The sequence below is a fragment of the Canis lupus genome, chromosome 15 (genome assembly GCF_011100685.1).
Source record: "Canis lupus familiaris isolate Mischka breed German Shepherd chromosome 15, alternate assembly UU_Cfam_GSD_1.0, whole genome shotgun sequence".
NCBI lineage: Eukaryota > Metazoa > Chordata > Mammalia > Carnivora > Canidae > Canis > Canis lupus.
The window spans coordinates 12,268,942-12,296,625 of NC_049236.1; the positions used below are offsets into that span (position 1 = coordinate 12,268,942).

The 27,684-nt window shown below is 48.8% G+C and overlaps 1 protein-coding gene across 18 annotated transcripts in view; it reads left to right on the forward strand.

Moving 5' to 3' along the window:
- AGBL4 (ATP/GTP binding protein like 4) overlaps nt 1-27,684 on the forward strand; it is a 1,422,311-nt gene that overhangs the window by 1,170,724 nt on the left and 223,903 nt on the right. For 2 of the 18 annotated variants that reach the window (XM_038558095.1, XM_038558103.1), the window contains exon 1: nt 13,322-13,592. The exons of 13 other annotated variants lie outside the window; for them this stretch is intronic. In XM_038558095.1, coding sequence (XP_038414023.1) covers nt 13,367-13,592 — 226 coding nt within the window. In that variant the 5' untranslated portion in view covers nt 13,322-13,366. Of the gene's footprint in view, nt 1-13,321; nt 13,593-14,824; nt 15,120-17,318; nt 17,496-25,825; nt 26,711-27,684 lie in introns of those variants that run through there. 3 more of the 18 variants (XM_038558101.1, XM_038558100.1, XM_038558099.1) reach the window with 3 other exon arrangements.

Consider the following 27,684-nt stretch of genomic DNA (forward strand, 5'->3'; position numbering starts at 1 on the left):
GTCTAGAAGGCAGATACATCAACACTGGGCTCCCACAGTGATTACATATTTGTAGTTTCTCCCAAATTCTAAAACCAGTTCCCACTTTTCTGCCTCTGTATACATTGGGCTCTCTAGCACAGATGGTGTCTCCTCTCCCTAACCCCATACCCCATCCTTCAGGGACCAGCCCTCACTATCCTTTCTGGGACACCTTCCCTGGCTTTCTTAAGCAGACGCAGGCTGTCCATTTCCTGGACAAACTGCCTCCACTTATACATACATCCACTAGCTCTAGCCTCACAAAGAGTCTCCCTGGTTTAACCAAGATTGCATAACTGAATAAATGTACCAGGCTCAGCTCAATGAACTCAACCAATGTTACTCCACTTGTGTCGTAATGACTGCGTTTGCTCTCTTGCATCTCTCCCCAGTTATAGGAGTTTCCTAGGGCTGCTGAAAAAAAAAATGTACCACAAACTGGATGGCTTAAAACCACAGAAACTTAGTCCCTCATTCTTCTGGAGGCCGGAAGTCCAAAAGTGAGATGTCAGCAGAGCCAAGCTCCCTCCTTTGCTTCCTTCTAGCTTCTGGTGGTGGTCATCAACCCTTGGTATCCTTAGCTCACAGCCGCATCACTCCTGGGTCTGCCTCTGCAGGCATGTGGCCTTATCCCTGTGTGTCTGGGTCTTCACATAATGTCTTTCTCTTCTTACAAGGAAATCAGTCATATTGGATTAGGGCCCACCCTAATGGCCTCATCTTAACTTGATTACATCTACAGACACTCTATTTCCATAGATACTGTGGTTTTGGACTTGAACATAGCTCCTGGGGAAACACAGTTCACCCCCAGAACACCCATGAAAAAATCATTTCCTACTAGGGAAGGACCATTTCTTGTTTGTCTTTTTTTTTAATTTTTTAAAATTTTTATTTATTTATGATAGTCACACACACACACACACACACACACACAGAGGCAGAGACATAGGCAGAGGGAGAAGCAGGCTCCATGCACCGGGAGCCCGACGTGGGATTCGATCCCGGGTCTCCAGGATCATGCCCTGGGCCAAAGGCAGGCGCCAAACCGCTGAGCCACCCAGGGATCCCTCTTGTTTGTCTTTATGCCAATGCATGGCAGCAAAAGGTCTGACACAGAGAAGGTGACCCAGGAAATACTTTTTTGGTGATTGACTATAAACCTGTGCTTTCCTAATCAGATGTTTTTAATACTTTGTGTACACCAGTGTCCACTGTGTACAAAGATCTGGGCTAAATGCTTTCCGTTTGCTCTCTCATTTAGTTGTACCAAATACCTGGAGGAGTGGGGGGTGGAGAGTGGGTAGGTCTCCCTGCCTTCCAGGTCAGGAAACCCAACTTCAAGGAAGTCAACTGACTTGGCCAGGTCTGTATAACTAATGCACTATGCCTCTGGGATTTGAACTCAGATCTGTCTGGTTTCAAAGCTCAGATTACTCCACTACATTCCATGGCCCTTTCTTTCATCCTGGTTTCAGAGAGGCTTCTTTGGGGGTCTAGACTGCCGCAGCTACACTTAGGGCAACCCCCCTAAAACAGATTGGGATCATGCTTTGGACAGTGTGTTAGAGAATCCACAGCAGCCTTTGATGGGGGTGTAGGAATAGAAGATAGTACAGAGGGAGCAGCATTGGAATGGCAGCAGGACTGGAGAGACACTTCAGGGCAAGGGAACATGTCAAGGGAGAGAATTAGAGAATTAGGAGGTTTCCTCACCATGCCCTTCCCAACCAGGAGAGGCTTCTTCCTGATGCAAAACCTTGAAAATGATGAATTATGTTTCTGCAGGACTAGGTAAGCTAATGCCATGGGCACAGGGAAGATCTAAAGTTTAGTCCTTTTCTTTGCCTCTGCCTTCTACTGAAGCCTGTACCCTGTAATCCAGAGAAAGCATGGGAATGTAGGGCAGAGAAAAGGCCCACCCAGAACCTGGGCTCCAGGAATGACTTGGTCAAAGGCAAACTTTTTGGCTTTGGGTAATCACAGTCTTTCTGTCCTCAGTTTCATCATTTCTAGAATGAGTGCTTTGGGCTATAAGTTCTCTGAAGTCACTATTCTTGGTTTCCTGCTTCTATAGAATATGTTTCCGTTTTATAACTCTATTTTAAGGTGTTTATTACATTGCCAAGAAAAGAAAAAAAAAGAACCTTCAGGATGAAATTTCTCCATGCCAAGGAAAAAGATTTTTTTTCTCTTCCCTTTTTTGCATGCAAAGCTCTGCTCTGTTTCTTCTGTGTCTGTCTTTTCATTCTGATAACCCTCACAAGTTTTCTCAGTAGCAACAAGCGCTCTCTTCTTTTCTTAATACCAAAGATTAAGTATTTGCTCAAAAAGTTAAAGCCATGTGGACAGAGCTTATCTGGCTCCTATCCTTGCTCCTCTGTTGTGTGCTTTTGCTGTGACCTGTCCAAACAGAGAGATGGAAGAGAAAAAGGTGCATAGGTCCAGCTTTCTTAGCTTGGGGCAGTTTTGCAGCCCCTTTGCCAAGTGTGAGAGCACAGTGATTTCATTTCCTACTCTGCTTTTCTGCCTCTTGAAAGCGTGTAGCCCCTAAGGTGAACGTTTCCTGGCAGATTCTGTTTTCCGTGGACATTGAGCATCTAAAGTGGAAAAAATGCACCTTACTGTTTGTGCCGTTGAGGCCTGCCTCCACCTGGGGAGCAGCAAGAGTCAGAAGGATAGAGTTTTGAGCACTTCATCTGTAAAGGTCATAGTAGCAGAAATGGGTTGACTTGGAGAAACAAATGTTCCTCTTGCCAAGAGTCCGTGTCCCATTTGTCTCCTAAGCTGACGAGTCTGGCTTCCAGAGGACTAGAGTTCTTCCCCTGGTGACTTGGAGTTACTGATAACTGTTTGCATATTCTAATGGAAAAGATGAATTTGTAAATTTAATGTCTATGTCTTGTTCCCTAAGGAACTAGGGAATGGGATTTGGATTTTCCATCCAAATACCCCTTATGCTAATGAAACCACAATGGGTGGCTATCAGATGTATCAGCTAGCAGGAAGAGGGGTACAAACCCTTACATCCTGCATGGAGCCGGTGATGGGGACTGACATACCTAAGGGCAAGTAGCATACTCGGGACCACTGGAGGCAGCACAGCAGAGTGGGAACTTTGTGCCAGGTTTGAATCCAGGACATGATTTGGGCCCTCACTTTTCCTCTCTGAGCCTCAGTTGATGTGTCTGTAAAAAGAGGATAAGAATTATTTTCTAAAGTTATCATGAGGATTGTCAGTGATGCATGTAGCATTACTGAGGACAGAGTAAGGAGCTCAATAAAGTTTAGTCCTTTTCTTTGTCTCTTCCTCTCTTTTACATGTATTATCTCATTCACTCCTTTCAAGAGTCCTAATAGCTAAGTTTAGTTTCCCATTTTATAGACAAAGCTCAATCTGTCTGGTTCTCTACTGTATCCCAAATATTAAGCAAACCTTCTGGCATATAATAAGTCCTCAACAAATAGTTCATTGGTGAATGAATGAATGAATGAATGAATGAAGCAGTTTTATAGGAGTTAAGAATCTTGCCCAAATTTTCACAGCAAGTATCCCAGATGAGTTAAGACATAAGGCAGGGCATCACAGAAAAATTCATACAAGAAGACAAAAAAAGAACCCAGAAATGGGAACAGAAAGGCATAACATAATTCATCCTTTTTTATGATTGAGAACACTGTGTTTCACAATTCCAAAGTCGTGTTTTAAATATACAAAATCTGAACATAATTTTAAAAGCAGACAATAAAACCTCAAGCTCAGCTTAAGTCCCAGAACTTCATAAAAGTACAGATCTCACTAGGTCCAGCCTTGAAAGAAGGCATACTGCCCCAGCCCAGGTCAGGAGGGGATGGTGGGTGGCATCTCTGCACTAATACTGCCTATCTTTTGGGGGGAGGAGGCTTGATCCTTCACCCCGAAATAGCTGGCTTCTGAGGATCCATCCTTGTCATTACTCTGTGACCTCCTAAAACGAAAAGGTAATAGAGACTGTCGCAGAAGAACAGAGTGAAAAGACAACTGATAGTTTGGGGAACCTACCATGGATGAGGCTGTCTGCCTGGCACTGGACATGCATAGGCTGTTAGCGCCTGTGACAACCTTGTAAGATTCTGTTGACAGTGGAAAAGCCCAAGAGTCAGACATTTGCCCGAGGTCCCAAAGCACCTTGGTGATGGAATATTAATTGAACCCAAATCTGAGTTCCAAGCCTGTACACTTTTTACTTTTATTATTGCCTCCTCACTTCTGCTGGGCCACGTTACCTCTCCAGAATGGAAAGCCAGAAGCAGAGCTCAGTGATCAGAAACCATTTTATGGCCCAGCAGCATGGCAGGACGTGTCAGCAGGGTGGAGGTGAGGTCCTGGTATTACCTACTGTGCCTACTAGCTGAGTTAGATGTCTCCCTAATCGCTTCACCTCAAGTCTCCTAAGCCTCTGTGGGTCTTGCTCCTGTCCATTCCATGTTTTATAAGAAAGTCTCTCCCTTAATGGATTATCGTTTCATCCTCTCTTCTTGCCATTTTCCCCATGATAATCAGGGTACACCTGCTAGTAAAAAAGAGGAGGTACGGTTTTGATATTCTGTGCTCCACTCACCTACCATCAGCACAGAAGGAATGTATGAAAAAGAACTGTCAACAGAAAATGTGTTGTATATTGTATACATGAGTCATTTTTTTCATCACAATATAAAAACTCAGAGGCTAATGACTTTTTTTTTTTTTCCTGGTAGCATAATAGGTGACCTTACTGTGCCACTAAATAAATAAACTGGTTTTGAGGAAATAAAGAAAAGCCTTCTTTATATCATGGATTGAATCTAGTACACTCCCACCTACAACAACACAGAATGAAAATATCGATGAATTCCAGGGTACTTTTTGAAAGAGTGCCAGCCAGGGTCTCACTGAGACCAACCAAGGTGGTCCGGACATCCCTAGCAAGTGACCCTTTAAGGAAGCAGGCTCCATCATCTCCCCATGCTAACTAGAGGGGCACAGATCACCCTTACTGAGGCAAGAGTCAGACTCCTAGGGAACCAGAATTGGAGTGGAAGTCTGTGGTTGGGGCTCTAGAGTCAAGCAGCCTGAGTCAAAATCCTGCCTCCACCATTTACTTCTGTGTGACCCCGGGCAAGTTACCTAACATCCTCAGGCCTCAGTTTTCCTAACTTTAATATGAAGGTATCTAATACTACTACTACTACCCAGGAGTATTTTGAGGATTAAATGAGAAATGTATGTAAAGCCTGGCATGAAGGAAACATTCCACAAAGGTTCACTGCTACAACTCCTATTCTTATTCTTACTCCAAACAACATCAGGGTAAGAATGGTTTGGGGAAGGTGACACTGCTTCAGCCACTTCTTCTTCCAAAGACTGGAGCTCTTTGACCTTCTTTTGTTCTGGCTCAGAGGAGCCTCCACCTAGACCATGAAGTAACAGGTGATTCCCAGCAGGTTCAGACTCCCATCAAAAGAAGGTATAAGACCGTAAAAATCTGCTTGAACAGTTAGAAAACTCAGAGTACTTGAAAAATTCAGGGTGTCTGGAGTGAGGAGGCCATGATTTAAGAAACTCCAGACAATGTAATCAAATTATCAGTATTCATAGAATCATTAGCTACTCAATTTAGGGCTGCTTGGAATGATAGTTGTTGGACTTTCCCATTAGGCCCAGTTCTCAGATTTCTAAGTGGAGATTCAAGCCTCTCAGAAAAGGGATTAAACTCCACAGGCACTTTAGCTCCTGTTGCCTCAGGAAACTCTGACGCATCAAAACATGCCCTGAAACACAAGCTTTGGACCAAAAACTGAGGTTTGAGTCTTCTCCACATGACTGTAAACAACTACCACCTAAGTCTTAGTTTCCTCCTCAGAAAAACAGAGATAGTAATAGTATCAACCTTATGGGTCATTTTGAAAAGATGAAAGGAGTTAATATGTAAAGCAACTGGCACAACTCCTATCACAGAAATCAGTAACTGTTAGTTCCATTTTCATTCCTTTCCTGAATATATGGATTTTATACTGAATATATGGTCTGGTTAGGAGCTATTCTTAAGAAAAAGAGCGGTTCACGATTGCTGTGATCTTTGGAGATGAGTTAACTTTCTGAATGAATGCTCCCCTTTGTGCTTCTGATCAGAACGGCAGCCCAGGGTTTCCAAACAGAAGCCCGAGAGTGAATGACAGTGTGGGCTGCACTCTGACCCCATGAGGAACCGTGAAGGGCAGACATTCTGAGCTACGGGGTGCTAGAGGTGAGCAGAGACAGGAACCGGAGACCTAGCATATGGTCTTTGAAGGAAGGTTGCCCTGTTTCCTCCCAGGTAATGTTGGGATCATCAGAAGACCAAGATGTGGCAGTGATCACCTAACTGAGTGGGGGGTTAGAGAGTCTGTGACTTCGGCCAGCAGCGGGGTGTGAAGGACGTCTAGCCTTGTCAGGTGAAGCAGAATCACCATCATGTTTCCCAGGAGGCCCACAGACTGTGCCGGTGAGGTTCCCGCTACTATTATATTAGCATTGTTGTTAGCCTATGTCAAGTATGTGTGATTATCAACTTGACTATTTTTCTACTATGTGCGTTTTTCTGTAATTATTCCCATTTTGTTTTCTCTTTATATTTAGAGAAAACCTTTTGAAAATGTCAACATATCTATTGGCACTAAAACAAAACAAAACAAAACAAAAAAAAAACAAAAAAACAAAAAACCCAAAACAAAACAAAACTACAAAAGGAGCTTTTATTGTTTTTTGGGCTATACTTGAGAGCCAGACATGGTAGGGGCCCAGAAATAGAGACACACTCAACAAGAGGAAGGTGAGGTTCAGAGGAACAGAATAATACCTCTGGGATACCTCTCCTTCCTCACCTTTAGGGGCTTTCCTCTCCTCCAGGGTCTATATTTCAGACTTGTACTTATTCAATGAGTATTTGCTTAGGGTCCCCCATGGGCCAGGCTAGGTGCTAGGATACAATAGTGAAGAGAACAGATAGTGTCTCTTGTCTGGTGGAGTTTTTGGTCCACTGGCAGAGACAGACAATAAGAGAATAAACATACATTATGTGCTACAGTAAACCCCATGAAGAAAAACACAAGGTGCTGTGAAAATATGTAAATGTGAAATATGTGAAAATACGATGGGAGGAACAAGTCAGGGAGGACTTTCCTGAGGAAGTGACATTTCAGGCAAAAAAATAACAGAACTAGTTAATCTAATTAGCAAAACCAGAGGCAGCTTCTAAGACTAATGGGCCCCTAATTGAAATTCATAAATGAGGCAAGGTGCATTCTTCCAAGGTAACAAAACCTTTTTGTTTCTTTTTCAGAACCAATTCAAATATTGTTCCCTTGCAGCAGTCCCTTCTATTTATAAACTTCTTTTGGTCTTTGACCATTGGGAATTTGTTTGCTTAATGTCTCTTATGTGGAGTATGTACTCCTGGAGTAAAAAGTCTGGATTCAGGTCCTCTGTGTGATCAGCTTCTGTGTGTGACCAACGCGAGGTCATAACACAGCTGAGATCTAAGTGGTTGAACTTGACCATTGTCTGCTTGATCTGAACATCAAGTCAAGATGCACATTCATAAGGTTTTCAACTGCTAGAAATGCTTCTACATTTTACATTTTATATAGTGCATACAAGTCTTTATTTATTCTAAGAAAATAGTTCACAAAGTCAGTTTGAAAGAATGCATGGCTCCAAACACAATCTCTTGAAAGCATGTGCTGCAAGTTTGGGCAAGGCCCCGAGCCTTAGAGGCTTGAATGTGTGAGATCTGAGCTTGTGTGGTGGCTGACCTGTGCCCACAGGCTCTGGTGGAAAGGGCGGGGCACTCAGATGAAGTATGGTGGGGCACTCACTGGATGATTACCAGCATTGTTCAACTCATTATACTCAATTTGATGCAAGAAACATTCATTGGGCACCTTACTCTCAGCACTGGGATAAGAGCTCTCATAATAAATATATTAATACCCCTGACAGTGACAGCAACTATCATTTCTGGAGGACTCACTATGTGTCAGGCACTGTGCTAAGCATTTTAGTTAGACATTTATATTTATGTATTTCATTTAATCCTCAGCACAACCCTATGAAGCTGTATTAATAATCCCTTGAAGAAAATGAGGCTTAGAGAGATTCAGAAACTTATCCATGACCACACAGTAAGGATTATTTATTGGCCAGGACTTAGATCCAGGGCCTAAGACTCTAAGACCCAGCCTCGTTTTCACATCAATATGTCATTTTTCAGTTGAAGAAATTATTACTCCTCAGAGAGGTTGCACAGACATTTCAGAGCCCTGTATATTTTCCCTGAAAATAATATCTACAACTTGTTGAGGAATTCCTATGTGACTGGCATGTTACCTTAAAATTCTCCAACTCAGAAGTACCCAACCTTGTCCGATATTAGAATGATCTGGAAATTTAAATAAAATAAAAATGAAGGCCCTATCACCAGACCAACTGAATCAAGATCTTGGGGGAATGGGAGCTGGGAGCAGGATATTTTTTAAGTTTCCCGGGTGATCCTGATACACAGAGAGGGTGAAAAACTCCTGCCACGATTCTCTCAGTGCCTTCCAAAGATAGCCTCATTCTTCTTTTTAAAGATTTTATTTATGTATTTTTTGAGAGATACAGAGATAGCAACACACGCACGCGCGCGCGCACACACACACACACACAGAGCGAGAGCAGGAGCGGGGAGGAGAGGGAGAAGCAGGCTCCCCACCGAGCAAGGAGCCCAACTCAGGGCTCCATCCCAGGACCCTGGGATCATGACCTGAGCCACCCAGGTGCCTCAATAGCCTCATTTTGCAGATAAGAAAACTGAGGCTCAGGGAGGTGAACTGTCTTGCCCGAAGTCACAGCAAAGATGTGGATTTAACCCCTGGGTTGATTCCAAAGCCCATATTCCTTCTGCCCTCCAAGCTGTCACCTGCATGACAAATTAGCATTCCCTCTACCTCCAAACAGTGTTCGCTGGCTTTTGAGTTTGTCCTCAACAGCAACTCCTCGCTTTCCTTCCTTCCTCCTCTCTACTGCTCTCTTTCCCTGACCCAAACCCACAACTAGATCCAGCCAGACTTTATGATTGGGAGTTCACGTCGATGCACTGGCTCGATGCTCCTGCTTTGGGGTGACAGTAAGATAATGCCCACCGTGGGCCTTCCAGCAGGTCCAGAGCCTCCTGAGCTCACAGCCCAGCAAGTCTTCTGGGGGGTGGGAATGGGAATTTTAACGCAGAGACTTTAAAAGTCAAATTAAATATCACAGGAAAAAAAGGAAAAGGCAAAATCATGAAAAAATGTGGTCAATCATTAGTGGAGAGGTTGAAAAGACACGCTCCAATTGCTTTTAAAATTCACAGAACCCAGGTCTCCTTAAAATAGTTTTGCAAAGTACACTGAGAATTCCATGCAGTAATATGAAACATAAGGCCTGCCGCTGCCACTGAACATGCTTCAGCTGGCTAAACTGAAGGCGCTTGACATTAACCCAAGGCTCTGCAGAACTCAACAGGAAAGCACAATGGAGACGCGGATGCGAAGCTGCCCCAGATGTGTACATTTTCTGCTCCATTAAAATGACTTGGACGAAAGGCAAAGTACATTTGGCCCCAGAAGGAGGGAGTTGGGGAGGGACAGGCACGGGACATCCAGCCTCATCACAGGCCTCCCACTCCCCAGTCTCGCCTCCCCTTCAGTCCTTCCCCCACACTGCTTCTAGAGCAAACTGTCTCTGATGCAAATGTGACTGTGCCTCTCCAGGGCTGCCGGAGCCAAAAGGCTTTGCTATAAGTCTGCATTTTCCCATCTCTGTCATGGGGTTCATCATACCCACATCAAGGGTTGGGCGTGAAATTAATTGAGACGTAAACATGGTGCGTGACAAGCATGGGTTATAGTAACCTCCGGAGGAAAAGCAGATATCACAATTATCGTCACTGGAACCAGGTCACAGGAGGAGAGACAGGTGAAGGAAGTGAAGGTGTCTGAGCAGAAGCTAGATAAGACCCTGGGGAGATAAGATCCCAAGTTTTCCATATTTGAAGAGCTGCCCTGAGGCTCCGTGGTGGTGAACCTCGTATGGCAGCTACAGGTGAAGGGTTCTGCTCCGTGTGAGTTAGGAAGACCTTTCTCGCAGTCAGCAGTGTCCGGAAGTTAAGGGATGGTCGTGAACTTCATGACAATAGAATTGTGTAAGAGGCATGTGGATGACCGTGGGAGCAGGATATAAAGAGGGGACTCGACCGTGATTTGGTTGAATCAGGCATTTTAACCACCTCTGTAAGTTCGAAATCTCTCCTTTTGAACCATCTTTGCTTGGGAACCAATGATCTGTGCACCGCCTTGAGTTTCTGGTTTGTGTAAAGCCCGGGGCTCCCGTCTACAAGTCACAGTGTGACTCCATTGTCATGAGGGCGGAGGAGGTACTTAGTAGGTTTTCCACGGAGCTGTGTTTAAAGACTGTGCGAGTCACTCAGGAAGCAGAAACCTGGGATGGCTTTCTGTGGCCCTCAGGCTGTCCCGCCGTATCTCTGCGAGCATCCCATACCCGCCGTTGCTCCCCCCTAGAATCTGTGCACCTCCATGCAGAATGGGTTTGAGTCTGTGTTTACCCTGCTGGCATCCGTGTGTCAGTTTTCTCTTCTTTCTGGGTCAGGGGACATGGAACTACCTCCTTATGAGAATTGTTTATGTGCACTTGGCTGGGGATTTTGTTTGAACTGAGGGTACAGCGATCCTTCATACGTTCACAAACCTGTCGCACAAGGAGCGGAACCAGTGCCCGCCCTTTGGCACGGGGCAGGAGACAGAGTTGGATTCAGCTACAGCTAGGAAGAAAGGGGACAGATTCTCAGAAAAGCCCCGCAAGAGGTTTGCTATTCATGCTCTCTTGTGTCTTCCTTTAGTGCGTTTGGTTTACAAGCATTTAAATACTCTAGGAACCTGGGAGGCTGAGGTTACCCAGCTTTTTTGTCCCCTCTCAAAGAGCTCATTCTAATGAGGGAAGATAAAAGGTTCTGGCACAAAATAGTAGACAGAGACTACCTCCGCTTGAGGAGTGCAGGTGGTTGGGGAAGGCTTCACAGAGGAGGTGACATTGGAGCTGGTCTTCAGGGCAAGTTGATACCAGCATGCGCTCCAGGAGGAAGAAGGGCAGAGCGAGCATACAGGCTTGGGATCTGATAAGGCATGCTACCTTGGGAACTGTCGGATAGTTTGATGTGTCTGGCATGTACTGTGTCCAGGAAGGTGGTAAGAAAGATGAGACTGACAGTGTATTTGGGGATCACCTTCATTTGGATAGCATAGGACGCTGGCCATGGTATTAACTTGAATGATTTTGCAGTTTCAGGACTTTCATTAAATGTGGCCAACTCTGCATGATCCATCTTGTGAATTTTCAGAAACCTTGCTACACGTTACTTCCCCCTGACCACCATAGGAATGTACTCTTAAGATAAAAACTCATTTCAGATTAGTCCAAAGAAATCATAATCATGAAGGTAAATCTTCTGGAACAACGCAGGGTGGCACCTCTTTTCTTCTGTGTTTGGGCCAACGTCAGACCAACATCTGCATCAGGAAACTCATAGTCCTGTCTGGCCACAACCACATATATACCACTGGCTTGGTTTAAGGGAACTTAATCTGACCTGTGCATTGGGATCTGAGAGGTGTGTGTTAATGGGGTTCACCTGTATAACATTATCCCTAAATCACAATGCAATAATTCATGGGTTTTGGTTTATCTCTTCATCATTAGGGTAACTGATCTGAGATTGAGTACAGTGCTTTTAAAAAAATTACACGTAATACTTTGTGAATACCTGTTTATTACAGAAAATAGTTAAATATAAATATATAAATGTAAAACACAAAGGAAAACAAAATCGCCACTGTTATGAAGTAACATTTTGGTGCATTTACTTTGGTTTTTCTTACAGCTCGAGTTCATTTAAATGGAATTTTGTTTTTTTAAGTAACATTTAATCAAGTCTGCCAACGTCAGTAAGCATCCCTCTACGAAAACACTTTTCTCATACACATGATAACTCCTACATTTTTAACACTCCTGGACGGGACTGTAAGGGTTTCGAGGACAGGAAAGGTGTTACTCATCTGGTGACCTAATTTTGGCGCAGGTATCCAAAACCGAGACTCCATTCCGGAGACACAGTCGCTGCAAGGAATCTAGGAGTTTTCGCCTGTTCTGCTCCTCTCTGAGCGACTAGCACCAGCCGGAATCCGGCACCTAGAGCTTACCCACGAAGGTCCCCTTGCTTGAGTGCAAGAACGAAGTACCGGCTAGCTGGAGGAGTGCAGATTTCTATGCATTATCAGCCCTCCCCCAAATCTGAGTCCCTGCCAGGTGCCAGGGCAGGGACTGGGAGATGGGGCTGGAGCCATAGTCGGTACCCACGGCCGCTGGGGGGGGGCGGGGGGCGGGGCAGCGGCGCTCCAGGGCTCCAGGCCCCGGCCCCTCGGCGGGACGCGGCTGCTGTAAGCAGGACCCACTCGGCCCTTTTTCATTTCGTGGCTGGTCTGGGGGCAGCCAAGCCCCTCCGGGCTGTCTTGTCCGCGACACCGGGGACAGACCACAGACGGGTTCCGGGGGTCCCCTCCGTGGCCCGAAGGCGCCCGGAGCGCCCGGCTCACCCCGGGGTCGCCGCCCTCGGCCCCCTGCAGCCCCCCGCTGCGTTCCAGCGGGCCCGGCTCGGCGCACGGCGCACGGCGGGGAGGGAGGAGCCCCGGTGGGGGCGCCCCCGGCCCCGGCCCCCGCCCCGGCCCCCGCCCCGCCCCGCCCCGCCGGGAGCTGCCGCGCCGAGGTCCATCCGGGGGTCCCGGACAAGCCCCGTGGTGGGGGGGCCTGTCGGCGGCGCGGGGGGAGCCTCTGGCCGGCTCGCGGGAGGAGGACGACCCGGCGGGGAGCGGACAGCGGCCACTAGGTCCTCGGCTCGCTGGCGGCGCCGCTTCCCGCCCGGGGCTCCCCCGCGGCCGCCCCGCCCCGCCCCGCGGCCCGCCCCCGCCCCGGCCCCCGCGACGCCCCTCGGCGGGCCGCGCTCCGGCTGTGATTGCTCGGGTCTGACTTCGCGCGTGGCGGGGACGACCCCCCCCCCCCCCCGCCCCGCCCCGCCCCCCGCGCCCCGCGCCCAGGCCAGAGCAGCCGATTGGCCGAGCGGCGCGCCCGGGAACAATAACAGCGGGGGGAGCCCGGGCCGCCGCCCCCGCCCCGCCGCCCCCGCGCCCCCGCCGCCCCGCGCCCCGGCTCCCGGCCCCGGGCCCCCCGCCCCCCGCGGGCCCGCCGGCGCCCACCATGTACGCCTTTGTGCGGTTCCTGGAGGACAACGTCTGCTACGCGCTGCCGGTGTCGTGCGTGCGCGACTTCAGCCCCCGCTCGCGGCTGGATTTTGACAACCAGAAGGTGTACGCGGTGTACCGCGGCCCCGAGGAGCTGGGCGCCGGGCCCCACGGCCCCCCGCGCGCCCCCCGCGACTGGGGCGCGCTGCTGCTCCACAAGGCCCAGATCCTGGCGCTGGCAGGTGAGCGAGCGGGCCGGGGGGCGGGGAGGAGGGGACGGACGGGACGGAGGGGACGGAGGGGGGTCCGGGTGGAGGGGGCCCGGGTGGAGGGGTCCGGGTGGAGGGGACCTGGGATGGAGGGGGTCCGGGTGGAGGGGGCCCGGGTGGAGGGGGTCCGGGTGGAGGGGGCCCGGGTGGAGGGGGTCCGGGTGGAGGGGGTCCGGGTGGAGGGGGCCCGGGTGGAGGGGGCCCGGGTGGAGGGGACCTGGGATGGAGGGGGCCCGGGTGGAGGGGGCCCGGGTGGAGGGGACCTGGGATGGAGGGGGTCCGGGTGGAGGGGGCCCGGGTGGAGGGGGTCCGGGTGGAGGGGGTCCGGGTGGAGGGGACCTGGGATGGAGGGGGTCCGGGTGGAGGGGACCTGGGATGGAGGGGGCCCGGGTGGAGGGGGCCCGGGTGGAGGGGACCCGGGATGGAGGGGGTCCGGGGTGGAGGGGGTCCGGGGTGGAGGGGACCCGGGATGGAGGGGGTCCGGGTGGAGGGGGTCCGGATGGAGGGGGTCCGGGATGGAGGGGGTCCGGGTGGAGGGGACCCGGGATGGAGGGGACCCGGGATGGAGGGGGCCCGGGATGGAGGGGGTCCGGGTGGAGGGGACCCGGGATGGAGGGGACCCGGGATGGAGGGGGTCCGGGATGGAGGGGACCCGGGATGGAGGGGGTCTGGGTGGAGGGGACCTGGGATGGAGGGGACCCGGGATGGAGGGGACCCGGGATGGAGGGGGTCCAGGTGGAGGGGACCCGGGATGGAGGGGACCCTGGATGGAGGGGACCTGAGATGCAGGGGATGGGGGGGTTCGGGATGGAGGGGCCGAGATGCAGGGGACCCGGGAGGGAGGGACCAGGATGGAGGGAATGGAGGGGACCCGGGATGAAGGGGGTAGGGGTGGAGGGGGTCTGGGTGCAGGACCCCGGACGGAGGGACCGGGATGGAGGGGGTCGGGGCGGAGGGGAACCGGGACAGAGGGGCGGGGATGGAGGGGCCGGGATGGAGGGGCCGGCGCGGAGGGGCCGGGGAGCCTCCGCCCGCCGGCCTCCCCTCCCGCCCCCCAGGCTTCCCTCTCGGGCCCGGGTGTCCCTCGAAGGCCAGACCAGTTAAAACCACCAGAGGGTCCCCTTTGTCTTCCCCACAGCCCCGACTCCCGCACTGTCAGTCTGTCTCCGTCGCCCGCCTCTGTCTGTCCTCCTTCCTCTCCGCCTGCCCTCCGGGCCCCTTCACTCTTCTCTTCTCTCCCCTCCTGTGCACCCTGCTTTCTCTGCTTCCCCCTCTGCTCCTCCGTCTCCCTAAGTTTCCCTGCCTCTACCTGGAGGCCCCGGGTGCCCCTGGAAGCGAGCAGCAGGATGGCTCTTGCAGGACTCGCAGGTGTGAGTGTGTCTTCACAGGAGGCTGGGACGTGCTTGTCCCCCCAGGTCATCACTGGATGGGAGGAGGAGGCCCACTCACCCGGTGCCACCCGGTCCTTCCCCTTCCTGGCTGGGTGGCCCAGCCGAAGAGGTAGGGCACTCAGCACCCTTCAGCTCCCCAGCCCTCGGGATCCCCGAGAAGGCTCTGAGTGCACTGAGGGCAAGGAGCGGGTTTCTGGTCAGGGTAACACCAGACCCCCCATCTTGCCCTCTCAGGCCCCTGACATACAGGCAAGGCAGGTGCTCTCCTCCCTGAGTCGACAGATGAGGACACTGAGGTCCAGCTGGTCATAGGATGAGAAACAGCCCGTCAGCCTCCTACACCGAGGGCTTTCTGCCACACTGAGCCACCTTGTCCTCTGTCAAGAGAAGTCAGTAGACCCTCTCTCCCGGCTAGTAGTAGGAGACTCGGGTGCAAACATGAGAGGAAGAAGAAAGTATCACTTCCGTTTTGGGGAGCGGCCTTTTAGCTGCTGCTGGGGGGGTTGACACCTCAGAGCCCCTCCTGGAGGGGAGGACCAGGCCCAGGAGCTGAACGAAGACGCTGTCGTCTTAAGACCTTTCCCAATCTTTCCAACTTCCTTTACTTTCTCACACTTATCCTGAAAGATGAAGCCAGCATGTATCATATTTAAATTTGGCAGATGAGGAAACTGGCTGGAAACCCAGAAGCAACTTGCCTAGGGTCCCATGGCAAATTAGCAGTAGATTAGAGCGCTGGCCCGTGACTCTGGTTCCCTTCCACCACCTCATGTGGCCTCTGGGAAGTAGGTTTGCAGTTGAGGAGTAGAAGAGCTAAAAGGCCGGCAGCACCCCGGGTTCTCTTGGATGAGCCCTGGGGGACCAGGGGTGTAGCCTCATGCACCACACCTGGACGCAGCTGGGTCCAGAAAAACAGAATGAGGGCAGGTATGTACAAAAGGGAACCCTTTGTAGCTGATTAGGTTTTATTGTTTGCTTGCTTTTAATCACCTGAGGGAAGGGACTAGAAGATTATTCCCCAAGAGTACAGGCCTGAGGAAGTTGTAACTAGGTTGTAACCTCAGCTTGTCTTTGGCTAGAGGAAAAGAAAGTGTGCTTCTTGGTGAGTGTGTTGTACTCCGAGGTCTGGAAGGGCCTTAGGAGAGGGGAACCTGTATGTCAGAAGGAGGCAGTGGTCTGTATGTGACTTGGTGTGTAATGACTGTTTTCCTCTTTTAGAGATTGTTCATTCATCCATTTACTCATTCAGCAAACATAAACACTGCTTGGCTCTCCGAGCGCTGCACAGAGGCTGCGAGGCGGTAGCCGCCCTCACTAACTCCGATTTTAAAAATCGATGAAAGTCCTCATGAGTGAGGCATGGAGTTCTTGGTCTGAGAACCGTGAATCTCGAATCTATAGACTATCCATCCCCCAAGTTGGAATGTTGGTAAATCCCTGGGGTGATTAAAAACAACAACACACACAAAAAAAATTTAGGCAACATCTGGAAATTGGCAGAGTAGATCCAGGGAAGAACCATGGCGCCGCTTTGAGCGAAGTGCGTTGAAAAACGCTTCCCCCTACCTGTTTGCTGCTTTTTTGGGAAGAGACAAGGAAAAAAACCACCAACTTGAGGTTGGCTAGACCACATTTTGAAATCCAATCAGCTGATCAGTTTTTAAATTGGAACCACTGCCCTGGCTGCAGATCTGATTGGAAGGGCCAGGGTGGGTCTGGGGCTCCGATGACCCCCAGGAACTCTCCGGGGTGTCTTGACTTGAATGTGGTGGCTCTCAGAGTTGCTCGCAGGGTTTCCTCTTAAAGAGCTCGTCTTGTGGCATCTCCCAGGTATAAACCCCGCTGGTTGTGGCACCAAGTGTGAGGCGGTGAGCTCTCAAGGGGAGGTGTGTTAGGTTTGTGAATCAGCCACGAGGAACTGATCCGTCTCTGGCACCAAGAGCCGGGGTTCAGGGGCAGTTTTAGGGCTACCTCGTGGCCGTTGGTGAGAAGGTGTTACCTTACAGAGTGCTTGCCCAGGCCAGACCAGCGTTGTCTTCAGGTGTACTTCTACTTGTATCCAGGAAGTGTCCAAGCCAGCCGCTGTGGGATGTCACATTCTTCCAGCCTCGCTTTGTGCCACGGCTTCACGTGTGTCACACCCTGTGGGACAGCCCTCCGCTCAGCAAATTGCCATCTCAGCCCAAGGGAAAAAAAAACAAACCCACCTTCATTGATGGTTTGGCTCCGTGCCTGTGCATTGTCCTTGTTACTCCTCCCCGTGGCCCTGTTGGGAGAGGTCGCTGTTGATATTATTTCTGTTTCATAGATGAGGACACTGAGGCTCAGAGACTGGCCTGCTAATCAGCCGCGAAGCCAGCCTCAGAGCACAGGCCCTGCCGGGCAGTCTCCTTTGTAAAGTGGCTGACATGTGCGTCAACCACACGGCATGCAGGCAAGGAGTGAAGGCCGATGGGAGCGATGACCGGGAAGCTTGTAGCCCGAGGCAAGTTTTCGAGCCTGTGGACAGCTTTCATTTCTGAGTTTCCAAGCCCATTCTGCTCTTCCTCTCCTGTCTTACCAGCCTCCCTCCTGCAGAGCACACACACCTTGCCCTCTGCACCTTCAGATGTCATGTTACTGAGGAAATCTCAAACCCATCCTCATAGAGGAACCACATAACGCAAGACTTGATTTACCTTTGGTCAGTCCTTGCTCACTCTCATTTATTTGTCAAAAAGGTCGTGAAAATGAGAGCTGCCCATGTGGAGAGCTCACTGTTATCTCACCGCAGTCCGGCCTGCTACTGGGGTATTGAGTTTGCTGGTTTCTACGGGGCGAAAAGTGGTTTCTCTAGGCTCAGAGTCTTACGTTCTGGGTCGTTCTGTCCAAGCACCTGTTTTGGGTGTGCTAAATTCCTTTTGTTGTTAAATGCCTCTTACTACTTGCCATTTGCCAGGCCCGGTGCTGTAACAAGCAAATGCCCCGGTGCACCAGCGCATCTGAGGTACCAGCATTGAAATGACAACACGATCCAGGGCAGACAGGAGTTCACTTTTCAGGCCCTGCAGAGTATAGGTTTTTGTCGGGGGCAGAGTGCTGAAGAAGAAAGGGGCATCATCCTCAGAGAATATGTAGTCTTAGGACCTGACGCAAGTGCTAAATAGAGGTAGAGCCAGGCACTGGTGGGAGGGGGCAGAGACGGAGGCCGAGAAAGGGCCGATTCTAGGTGGGCTGTACAGATTGTCTTTCAAGTCTTTCCTTTCCAGCTCCACTCCCACTGCCTGCGTTCAGGCCTGTAGCAGCTTTCAGTTGTCTCCACCAATGCAGAGGCCTTCTAATTGCTCACCCTGCCTCCAGTCTCTTTTCTCAGATGCTGTCAAAGTAATCGTCTAAAACACAGTCTTGGTCTAATTCACCTCTCTCCTTAGGACCTTCTGTAGCTCCCTGCTGCCTACTGAATTAAACTTCAGCTTCTCTGCCTGGCATTTGTAGTGGCCCAGCCCCACCTTCCCTCCCCAGCTTCTCCCACCCTTCCCACTTTGCCTAGACCTCCGGTATTTCATGCCGTCTTGAGAGCACACCCGCAGACACTCTTGAGCCAACCAAGATGGATTAATCATTGTCTGACACGGGGCCTCTGCCCGTGAAGCTCACCTTCCGGTGGGGCAAGGCTAACATGTGATGTATTTGTGGGCCAGCGAGCCGAGGGCTGTAATAGGGGAGGGGACAAAACACACTGGGAGCGCCCCTGCCTCATGGGTGTTCCCTGTCCTACCCTCTGCCCCCGGAGGAGACTCTCCCTCCTCAGAGCTGTCCCTTTACCCTGCTTGTCCCTTGCTTATGGATCCTAGCATTTTGTGTTTGGTTTCAGTTATGAATGTGCCTGGCTTCCTTACCAGCCAGCGAACCCCTCCGGGACGGGGTCCTGTCTCCCTTGTCTCTGCATCCACAGCACCCAGCATGTGGTCCGCACCAGCCAGCCCATGCTGAACTCGTGACCTTCGGGAAGACAGGTGCATTTATTACGTTTGGGGAGCAGAAGTCAGGAAGGACAGGAACCTCTGTAGCAGCAACTTGTTTTTCAGAGCAGAAACCTGCAGCGGGATTTTGAGGTTTCATTCAACGTTGTTCATCTGGAAAAAGTCAACATTCTTTATCACTCCCTTGACTAGAAAAACCCCACACTTGGGGGAAATAGCTTCCAAAGCCACGTTCTTCTTGCTTTGGTAATTTTAGCTCATTCAGGGCTCAGGTCCCAGCTTGGCATTGTCGGTCCAAATAGATCACTTGCTCCAGAAATGCTTTGGAACTTCTACAAAGTTAGCAGCGAAGCAGGGGACTAGCCGATTTCATATGCAAAGATTGTTGCATGTCATCAGTGGGAGACTGCCAACAAAAGGATTTATTTTTTTTTTAAAGCGAGTGAAAACTTTTAATTTAGGTTTTGACATGTTCTGCTAATACACATTGGAGCAAAGATTGGAACTTGCCTGCTGTCATCTGTTGCAGATTCTACTGAAATGTTAACCATTGAAGGCTCAGTCTGACGTGATTTGTCTTATTTAAGAACCACATATTCATTACGATGAAATGGTATGTGCTACAGAGTACTTCAGAATTCTGATTCACAGGATTAAAGAAAAAAATTGCCCCAGGCAAGCTCAGGTCATACTCTTTTGTGTGGTGTTCTGTTATTCAAGAACATACTAGTTTTTATTTTTAAAAATACACCAGAAAAGGGGAGTTCAAATTTAGATCTTTGACCCCAAGGTTAATTCTCTTTCCACTGTGCCTACCTGCTTTGTCTTATAAGCTTCTTTGAGAGAGAGAGAGAGATGTGTGTACTCTTCATTTTAAAATGCTCACCAAAAAAGGGTACATGCTCTGAAGAGGTTTTCTTTGATGTATTTAAGTTCTGCGGGTATTGAGTTATACTAGGTGGGCAGCCATATGCTAGAAGGAAATGCAGAAGGGATGGGCATGGCTTTTTTTTTTTTTTTGCCTCCAGCACTATTTTACTAAACATTTATGAAGCACTCACCAGGTTCCAGGCTCAGTGCTAGGAATTTTTCAGAATGTTCTGTCTACATCCTCATGAGATAGGGCTAGTTGTTTTACCTAGGAGAAGCGAGCTATTTAAACAATTGTCTAGTAGGAACTGTAAGTGCCAGGCAATGGGCTAAGTCTTCCCAGGGCTTGTGGAGAGGTGTGAGTCAATTCATTCAGAAAGTGTGACACCTAAAGTAAGGTGGCACGGCCGTGATGGGTCTGAGATGGATTGGGAAAGGAGAATCCATGAAACTTGGGAACTTTCTGGTTGTGATGATAATGATGTGGTGATCTGGCCTCTCCTCCTTCCGTGTGGAGTGCCAGAAGAGGAGTTGGTGGGAAGAGCAGATGATGAGTTGAGTTTGAGGCAAGTTGAATCTTAGGGGCCCATGAGACATCTGGGTGTATGCTCCGGGAGAGCAAGAGGCACATGGTCAAGGTTCAGGACAGCACTCTGAAATCGGGCTGAGAATCCCAATGTGGAAGTCATTAGCCACAGGACTGGTGAGGTCACAGCGGGAGAGGGTGCAGAGTAAAGAATCATGCAAAGCAGAACTGTTCAAAACATCAGCTTTTAAAGGCACAGCTAAAGAAGAAGAGCCCAAAAAAGATGACTGGGAAGAAACAGCCAGAGATAGACAGAGAAATAGTAATAACCAGGACAGATGGGTGTCCTGAAAATCAAGCTAAGAGAGAGGCCTTTGGATCTTAGATCGAGGCGTGTTTTTGTTTCCCTTAGCTACATACAACTACTTTTTCCTCTAAGCTATTGGTTAGACATACAGTAGGGCGGCTAAATATATAAGCAAGTGAAGAAAAGATTTGCATGGGGTGATATTTTGGTAGTTTTCAGTTTCTGAGTTTTGCCACCAGTGGAGGAAGGATCAGGCTGTTTTTTGGGGTCCAGAAAGCAGAGTTGGATACAAAGAGTGGGATTCGTAGGGGCTGGTGGGAGCAACGCAGTAACAGCAGAGAGAGCAAATGAGCCAGCGCCCAGGCTTCCAGCATGGTGATGCCCTCCTGACCGCCGGAGGTGGCAGGCACGTCAAGGATATTCTAGAACGGAATCCTGCCCTCTGGGGGAATTTGGTTCGGTGACCTGTAGGTCACTTCCTTAAATATTAGGAAGTGTTAGAGAACTGAAAGAAGATGGACTTTGAAGTCGGACAGTGGGTTCCAGTGGTAGCTTTGCTACTTAGAAGCAATGTGACCTTGGGCAGATTAATTCACCTCTCTGAGTCTCAGGTGCTCATATGCAGCAGAGGGATAGTAATGGGCTACTTGCCCGCTGTGTAACTTGGCAAGGGAATACGGAAAAGCATCTGACGCGTAGTAGGTCTTCACTAAATAAAGGCAGCTGTTAAGGACTCTGGTGGCTAGAGCTGGGACAAGCACAGTGTGCTTAGTTGTGCATACCACCGTTCGTGGAAAGGAGTGTGTGTTTTAAGTCCTCCTGGGGCTTGGCGTTGGCAGGAAAGGCCAGCGATTCCCCCAGTGTGTTTGACCCCTCAGTGGCCCTGTGCTGGGCCACTTATGGCCCCAACAGATGAACCAGCAGGATGAAGTTCCCAGGTTTGTTCGTGCCCCAGCCTTATGCCTAGGCCAGCGAGGCAGCGGGAGTGGGAGCCAGGAGACCTTTTGAAACCTGGTTAGCGCTTCCTCCTCCTCCTCTTTGAATGGCAGTAGGACATCTCCTCCCCCGTGCCCACTGGGAGGGACCAGGCCATCTACTCTCACCCTGCGCTGAACGGCAGAGGAAGAAATCTGGAGTTCCCTGTGACTGGCCCGCGGTCCCAGAGCTGGACAGACCTGGTGAGGTTCTAGTCTCGTCCCCCCCGCTTCGCAGAGACCAAGACCAGGAGGAGGAGGGACTGACAGCCGCGAGTCAGTCACAGAGCCAGGCCTCATACCAATGTCTCCTGACTCCAGTCTCCGCCACGGCAGGCGCTCTTCTTGTTGTCTTGACTGCATATAATCCTGGAAACCTGAGAATCTTGTCTGCCTTAGATTCTATGAAGACCAGCACCATAGGCTCAAGAACACAATGTACGTGTCTTCTCTGTGGCATGTCGGTTCTTAATGCAAACATCATAAGACTTTATAGGATTTTTGTACATGTGAAGAACTCTATAAACTTGCATGGAGATATGTTTAAAACAAGACAAACCTTTGTTCACGTTTTATGTCTGGTTTTTCAGAATTGCATCCTACCTAACAAACTACATCACGTTAGACTTTCTGCTGTTGGATCCTTTTAATGATCCAGCATGATATTGTATAAAATGGGAGTCAGGGTCATCCCTCTCCTGGTTTTGCTGTGCAGTACAAATTCTTCAGGGCTGTCTTCACATGTGAAGACAGACTTGTGTTGCATTTCCTGTCCACCTGCCTGTTTTCTAAAATGCTATTTGCTTATTACTGTGCCTCCATTAATGGAATGTTTCTCTCTCTCTCTCTCTCTCTCTCTTTCTCTCTCTCAGGTTAATAACAGATACCAGGTTCTTCTGAATTTCTGAAGAGTAGCTTCCACCATATTTTATGACTTTGAATAAGGACTATTTGGATTTGAATAAGGGATTATTTGGAGCTTGGTAGCCTTGATATGCTTGTAGTTCAGGAATCTGCCATCAAGTTGTACTAGTGCTCAGCTCAATTTGGGAATCCATCATAACATTCTTCTGGGTATAGACAAGGTCTTAGGAGGAAGGCAGGCCCTTTGGAAGTTATATTGATACACTCATCATTTTATATGTGCCTTTTAGTTCAGTTGAGGAAGTTTTAGCAACCTGGTCATTTTTCTCTTGTTCCTACAGGATGATTGTTTGATAGGAACAGGGCCTGGGTGTCATGCAGACCTGATTTGAAATGCTGTCTCTGCTCTATAATGGCTTTATGTCTTAGGCAAGCCATCTCCCTTCTTTGAGCATCAGTTTCTGCTTCAATGGAATTATTGTGGGGATTAAATATATTGACATTAGTAAAGAATTTGGCATGGGCCCTGGCACATAGTAGGTGCTTACTCACTGTTTGTTGAATGGATGGATGCACTTAGCTGATACACAGCAGCTGGAGAGGAGGAGGTAATAGTTGATGTGCAAGCCCTTGGTGGTTTTCTTTGCCCTAGAAGCGAGAATTAGGAAGTCAGAATCAGTAAAGGTGGTCTCTTCAGAGGCTACATATTTGTTTACATGAGAACTGATTGTTTAGTCTTAAGCTTGGAGCAATTGCAAAGGCAAGTTGGCTAGAGAGTTTTCCTCATCCATCTGAGTTCACGACTAGTCTCTTACGTGGCGTCCTGGAATTCTAAGCCAGAAGTGCACTCTGAAGCTACATTAGAATGCTATATGACGTTATTTGCTGTCTTAGATGATCCACACCACTGTTCATTCACCTTCATTAATGTGACCAGTCAAGAGTTACAGCTTCTTGTCACCCTGTGTTCAGTCTCCTTCTCACACCTCATCCATCTTGCTTGCCAGTGCCACATAAATCTTCCTGAAACATCTCTTTCATCACATCTCAATCTGTGTCAGAAACCTGCAGTGGTCCCCTTTGCTGTGGGGTAAAAGCCAAGCACAGGAACTGCAGGGATGGCTCCAGAGCAGCCATTCATTGAATACCTATGACAAGAAAGGCACTGTGCTTGGTGTTTTATATGCACCATCTTTTGGAAAGCAGTTCAGCATTTCCACGTTATGGAAGCTGAGGCTCAGACAGGTTAAGTAGCTTGCCTGAGTTCCCAAAGTTAGTATGTGGGAGAACCAGAATTCCAAACTAGGACTGCCTTGTTCAAAGGACTGCGCTGCTTGTATTAATTAGATCCTGAGCCCCTCTCCCAACTATTTCTTCCACTCTTTGTGATGACACAGATTATTCATTAATCTTCCATGTATTAGATGTAAGGTGTCCCCTTCAGGCAGGATTAGGGTGGAAAAGGCCTGGAGATTGGAGGTTTGCCCCACATGAGCCAGCATCTCTCAGGACGTCAAATCTTGCCTTCTGGTTGGAGTTCTTGCTACGTAGTGGGCTATAAGGGTCCGAAGAACAAGGAACACTTAACATTGTGTTCCAAACCAGAACAGTAAATGTGCCCTGACTGCAAAAGAGGATGAATGGACGCCCCGGGTCTCCCTGAGCCCTGATTCCTGGAGCACCAGTCAAGATGGAGACTGATGAGCATTACGATGGAACCAGCAAGTAGTTAGCTTTCAGAGGAGCCTCTGGATCCCCCTGGCCAAGTGTCTAGATCAAGAGGCATGGGACTGGAGGGACTATCTGCTTCTGCTCCTTTCTGGAACTCGCTCTTGTCATTTCACACCTTCCTATATACCCCTATATACCCGAGCCTACCTTTTCAAAGAATTCATCCAAGCCCTCAGGCCCGGCTACAACCTGTTTCTGTGATGCCTGGCGATGGTTACTGCTCCCTGGGGACTTCCCGATGACAAAGTCATCGGGTAGGAGAGCGGGAGTAAAGTGGTCTTCTGCTTTGCTCTTCAGGCTAGGGAAATTGGATGTTTTCATCTATAGCCACCATTCATTCATTCTGCGTTTATTCTGGTTCTACCTCATTACAGGCCTCTGTCTAGAGAGGCTAGAACATGGCCTTAGGAGGTGGAGAGACCTAGATCAAATTCTGGCTCTGCACCTTCCCATCCGGGTGGTCTGGGGCCTTCTTTGGGTCTCAGTTCTTTTTTTAGAGGGGAAAAAAATGTGGCTAATGATACTTAATTTCAGGGTTATTGTGAAATGTAGTAATAGAAGTGAAGAGCCTTACCGTGGTACCTGATAGGTAGCCGACATTCTACAAGTGGTAGCCTATTTTTTAGTTGAAGTATAACAACATAAAATTCACTATTTTGACCATTTTAAAGTGCGTCCAGAACAGTGGTTCTTAGTGTGTTCACAGTATCCTGCAGCCCTCTTCACTATCCAATCCCAGACCATTTTCATCAAACACACAAAATGCCTGTGAGCCACTAGGTGGTCACTTCTCATTGCCTCTTCCCCCCCTGATGCCCCTGGCCAACATTAATCTACTTCCTGTCTCTGTGGATTTGCCTATTCTGGCATTTCGCACCCATGGAATCAGACAACACATGGACTTTGTGTCTGGCTTTTTTCACTTAGCATAATGTTTTCAAGATTCATCATGTTGTAGCATCTCTGATATTTAATTACCTTTTATGGCTGCATAATAGTCCATCGTGTGGATATACCACTTTTTTTTTAATCTATTGAACAATTGACAAACAATTAAGTTGTTTCCACCTTTTAACTATTAGGAGGAGTGTTGCTAAGAACATTCATGCACAAGCTTTTGGTAGATATGTTTTCACTTCTCTTGGGTGTACACCTGGAAGTGGGGTGTTGGATCACAGGGAGATTTTATATTTCACATTCTGAGGAACTGTTAACCTGTTTTCCACAGTGGCTGCCCCATTTTATATTCCCACCAGGAGTGAATGAGGGTTCCAGTTTCTCTATATCCTCCCAACGCTTTGCTGCATTTCTTCCCTATTCCTTTCTTTTTTTGATTATAACCATCTTTGTGTGAAGTGTGGTGTATCATTATGTTTTTGATTTGCATTTCCCTAATGACTGATGGTTGTGAGCATCTTTTCATATGCTTATTGACTCAGCCTCTTTTTTTTTATTATTCTTCCAGTAAATATTTGTGTTTGATGAGTCCTTATTGTATGGCCAGGCCTAGGATATGGGCCCTGCCCTGAGGTTACTCACACTCCAGTGGGGAAGGTAGACCTCATAGTAGATGATTACAACATAGTAAGAAAAGAGGCTACAGAGAGTTGTGTACGATGTGTATTGGGGCCTTTGAGGAAGAAGAAGGAGTTGCTGAGTGGAGGCTGAGTGTAGTTTGTCAAACAGACCAGAGGGGGAGGGGGACATTCCAGTTATACAGAAGAGCGTGGAATCTTGGGTATAGCTGGTGGAAGTGTGGCTTCCTGGTATCAGGTAGGGAGAGGAGCACTCCAGGCAGGCACTGGGCAGGTCTCCTCCCCAAAAAGCAAGCCAGACAGCAGGCTCTGAGCCAGCAGCAGGCTCTACTGAGCTTTGCCATCCACCATATACACAGGGCTCTGTTGCTTTCAAGACACATACTCAGTTGATTTGATCCCCACTTGAGGTACATGTTATATCTCCATTTCTACCAAAAAAGGAAAAATGACGTTCACTGACATAGCAAGCTTGCCTGACTTCTTACCCCACCGAGTGGCAAGACTGGACTTGGAATCCAGGTTGTCTGATTTCTAGTTTTTTCCACACCTATTGGCCAGACCTCAGTTCCTCTTACCTTGACATTCGAGGCCATTTAGTCTCTGAGCCCCAGTCGCCTTAACTTCCTTCCTTGCCTCTTTTTCCTACCTATAACTGAACCCTGTTTTGTAACCATTCCAGTCTAAATAGTTTCCCAACCTTCCTTTTTAGTTTCTAGTCTGTTTCCCTTTTGTGTGGTCCAGATTCTTACCATCCTTAAATGGCTATCCTTTTATGAGCACTGACTGCCCAAGTACTATCCACTCCCTTCAAGTTCTTAATAGAACTTGATACAGAATTGATCATCTTCACAGTATCCGGGCACATTGATCGAGTCACAGATGAGGAAGCAGGATCGGAGAAGTAAAGTAACTTACCCAAGATCATTCAGTAAGTAAAGAGTCTAGCTCAAATGCCATCTCCTCTCAAAAGCCTGCCATGGTTGCCCTGACCAACGTGATCTCCTTTGCCCTTGAGATCCTATAGCAGTTACTTCCCCTTTATTCAGACTCAATATTTGAGATCTTGGATTATCTTTTTCATTGATTTTTATCTTGTGCCCCCACAACTGGGTGCTCACTCTCCATGTTCTGGGGCCCAGGCTAGAACTTGTAAGTGTAAATTCTCAGTAAATACTATGCTGAGGCATAGGGGGAAATCCTCTGGACGCTGGTTACAGGAACTGGGTTCTGTTCACGTTTTGACCCTGACTTCTCTGACCTTGCACAGTTAAGGAGCTGTCCAGAACGAGCACCCTGCCTGTGCTGCTCTTCCTGTATCCCCCGTCCTGATTGTTGAGTGATGGCTCTGTGAACGTCACCATCTGGAGCCTCAGTCTCCTCATCTGCATTATGAAAAGGTTGAAAGTGATGATCTGAGGATTGTTCTTAGTGCAAATACTGCCTAGTTTTGTGCATCTGAACGATTGCCTCTCTCCAACCAACATGGTCCTGAGCTACCAAGTTTCAGCTCAGGGAGGCACAGAGCATAGCTTGTCATTTCTAGTTTGTTGTCTACATCTCAAACCCTTGCCCTTGAATTTGTCAAACTGACAACTAACTCAGGAGCTTTGCCCCAACACATTCAGAAGTCCTAAACACCCAGCTTCTCATCCTCTGTATCTATTTTTTCACATGTGAAAACGCCCATCTACCCCATTTTGGGATAACTTCATTTGAAATACTTTCTCTAGCTTTTATATTTTAGCAGCTTTTTGACTTAGAGTCTCCAATGATTTATAGGAGAGGAAGCTGTTGCTCTTTTTTTTTTTTTTAAGATTTTATTTATTTATTCATGATAGTCACAGAGAGAGAGAGAGAGAGAGAGAGGCAGAGACATAGGCAGAGGGAGAAGCAGGCTCCATG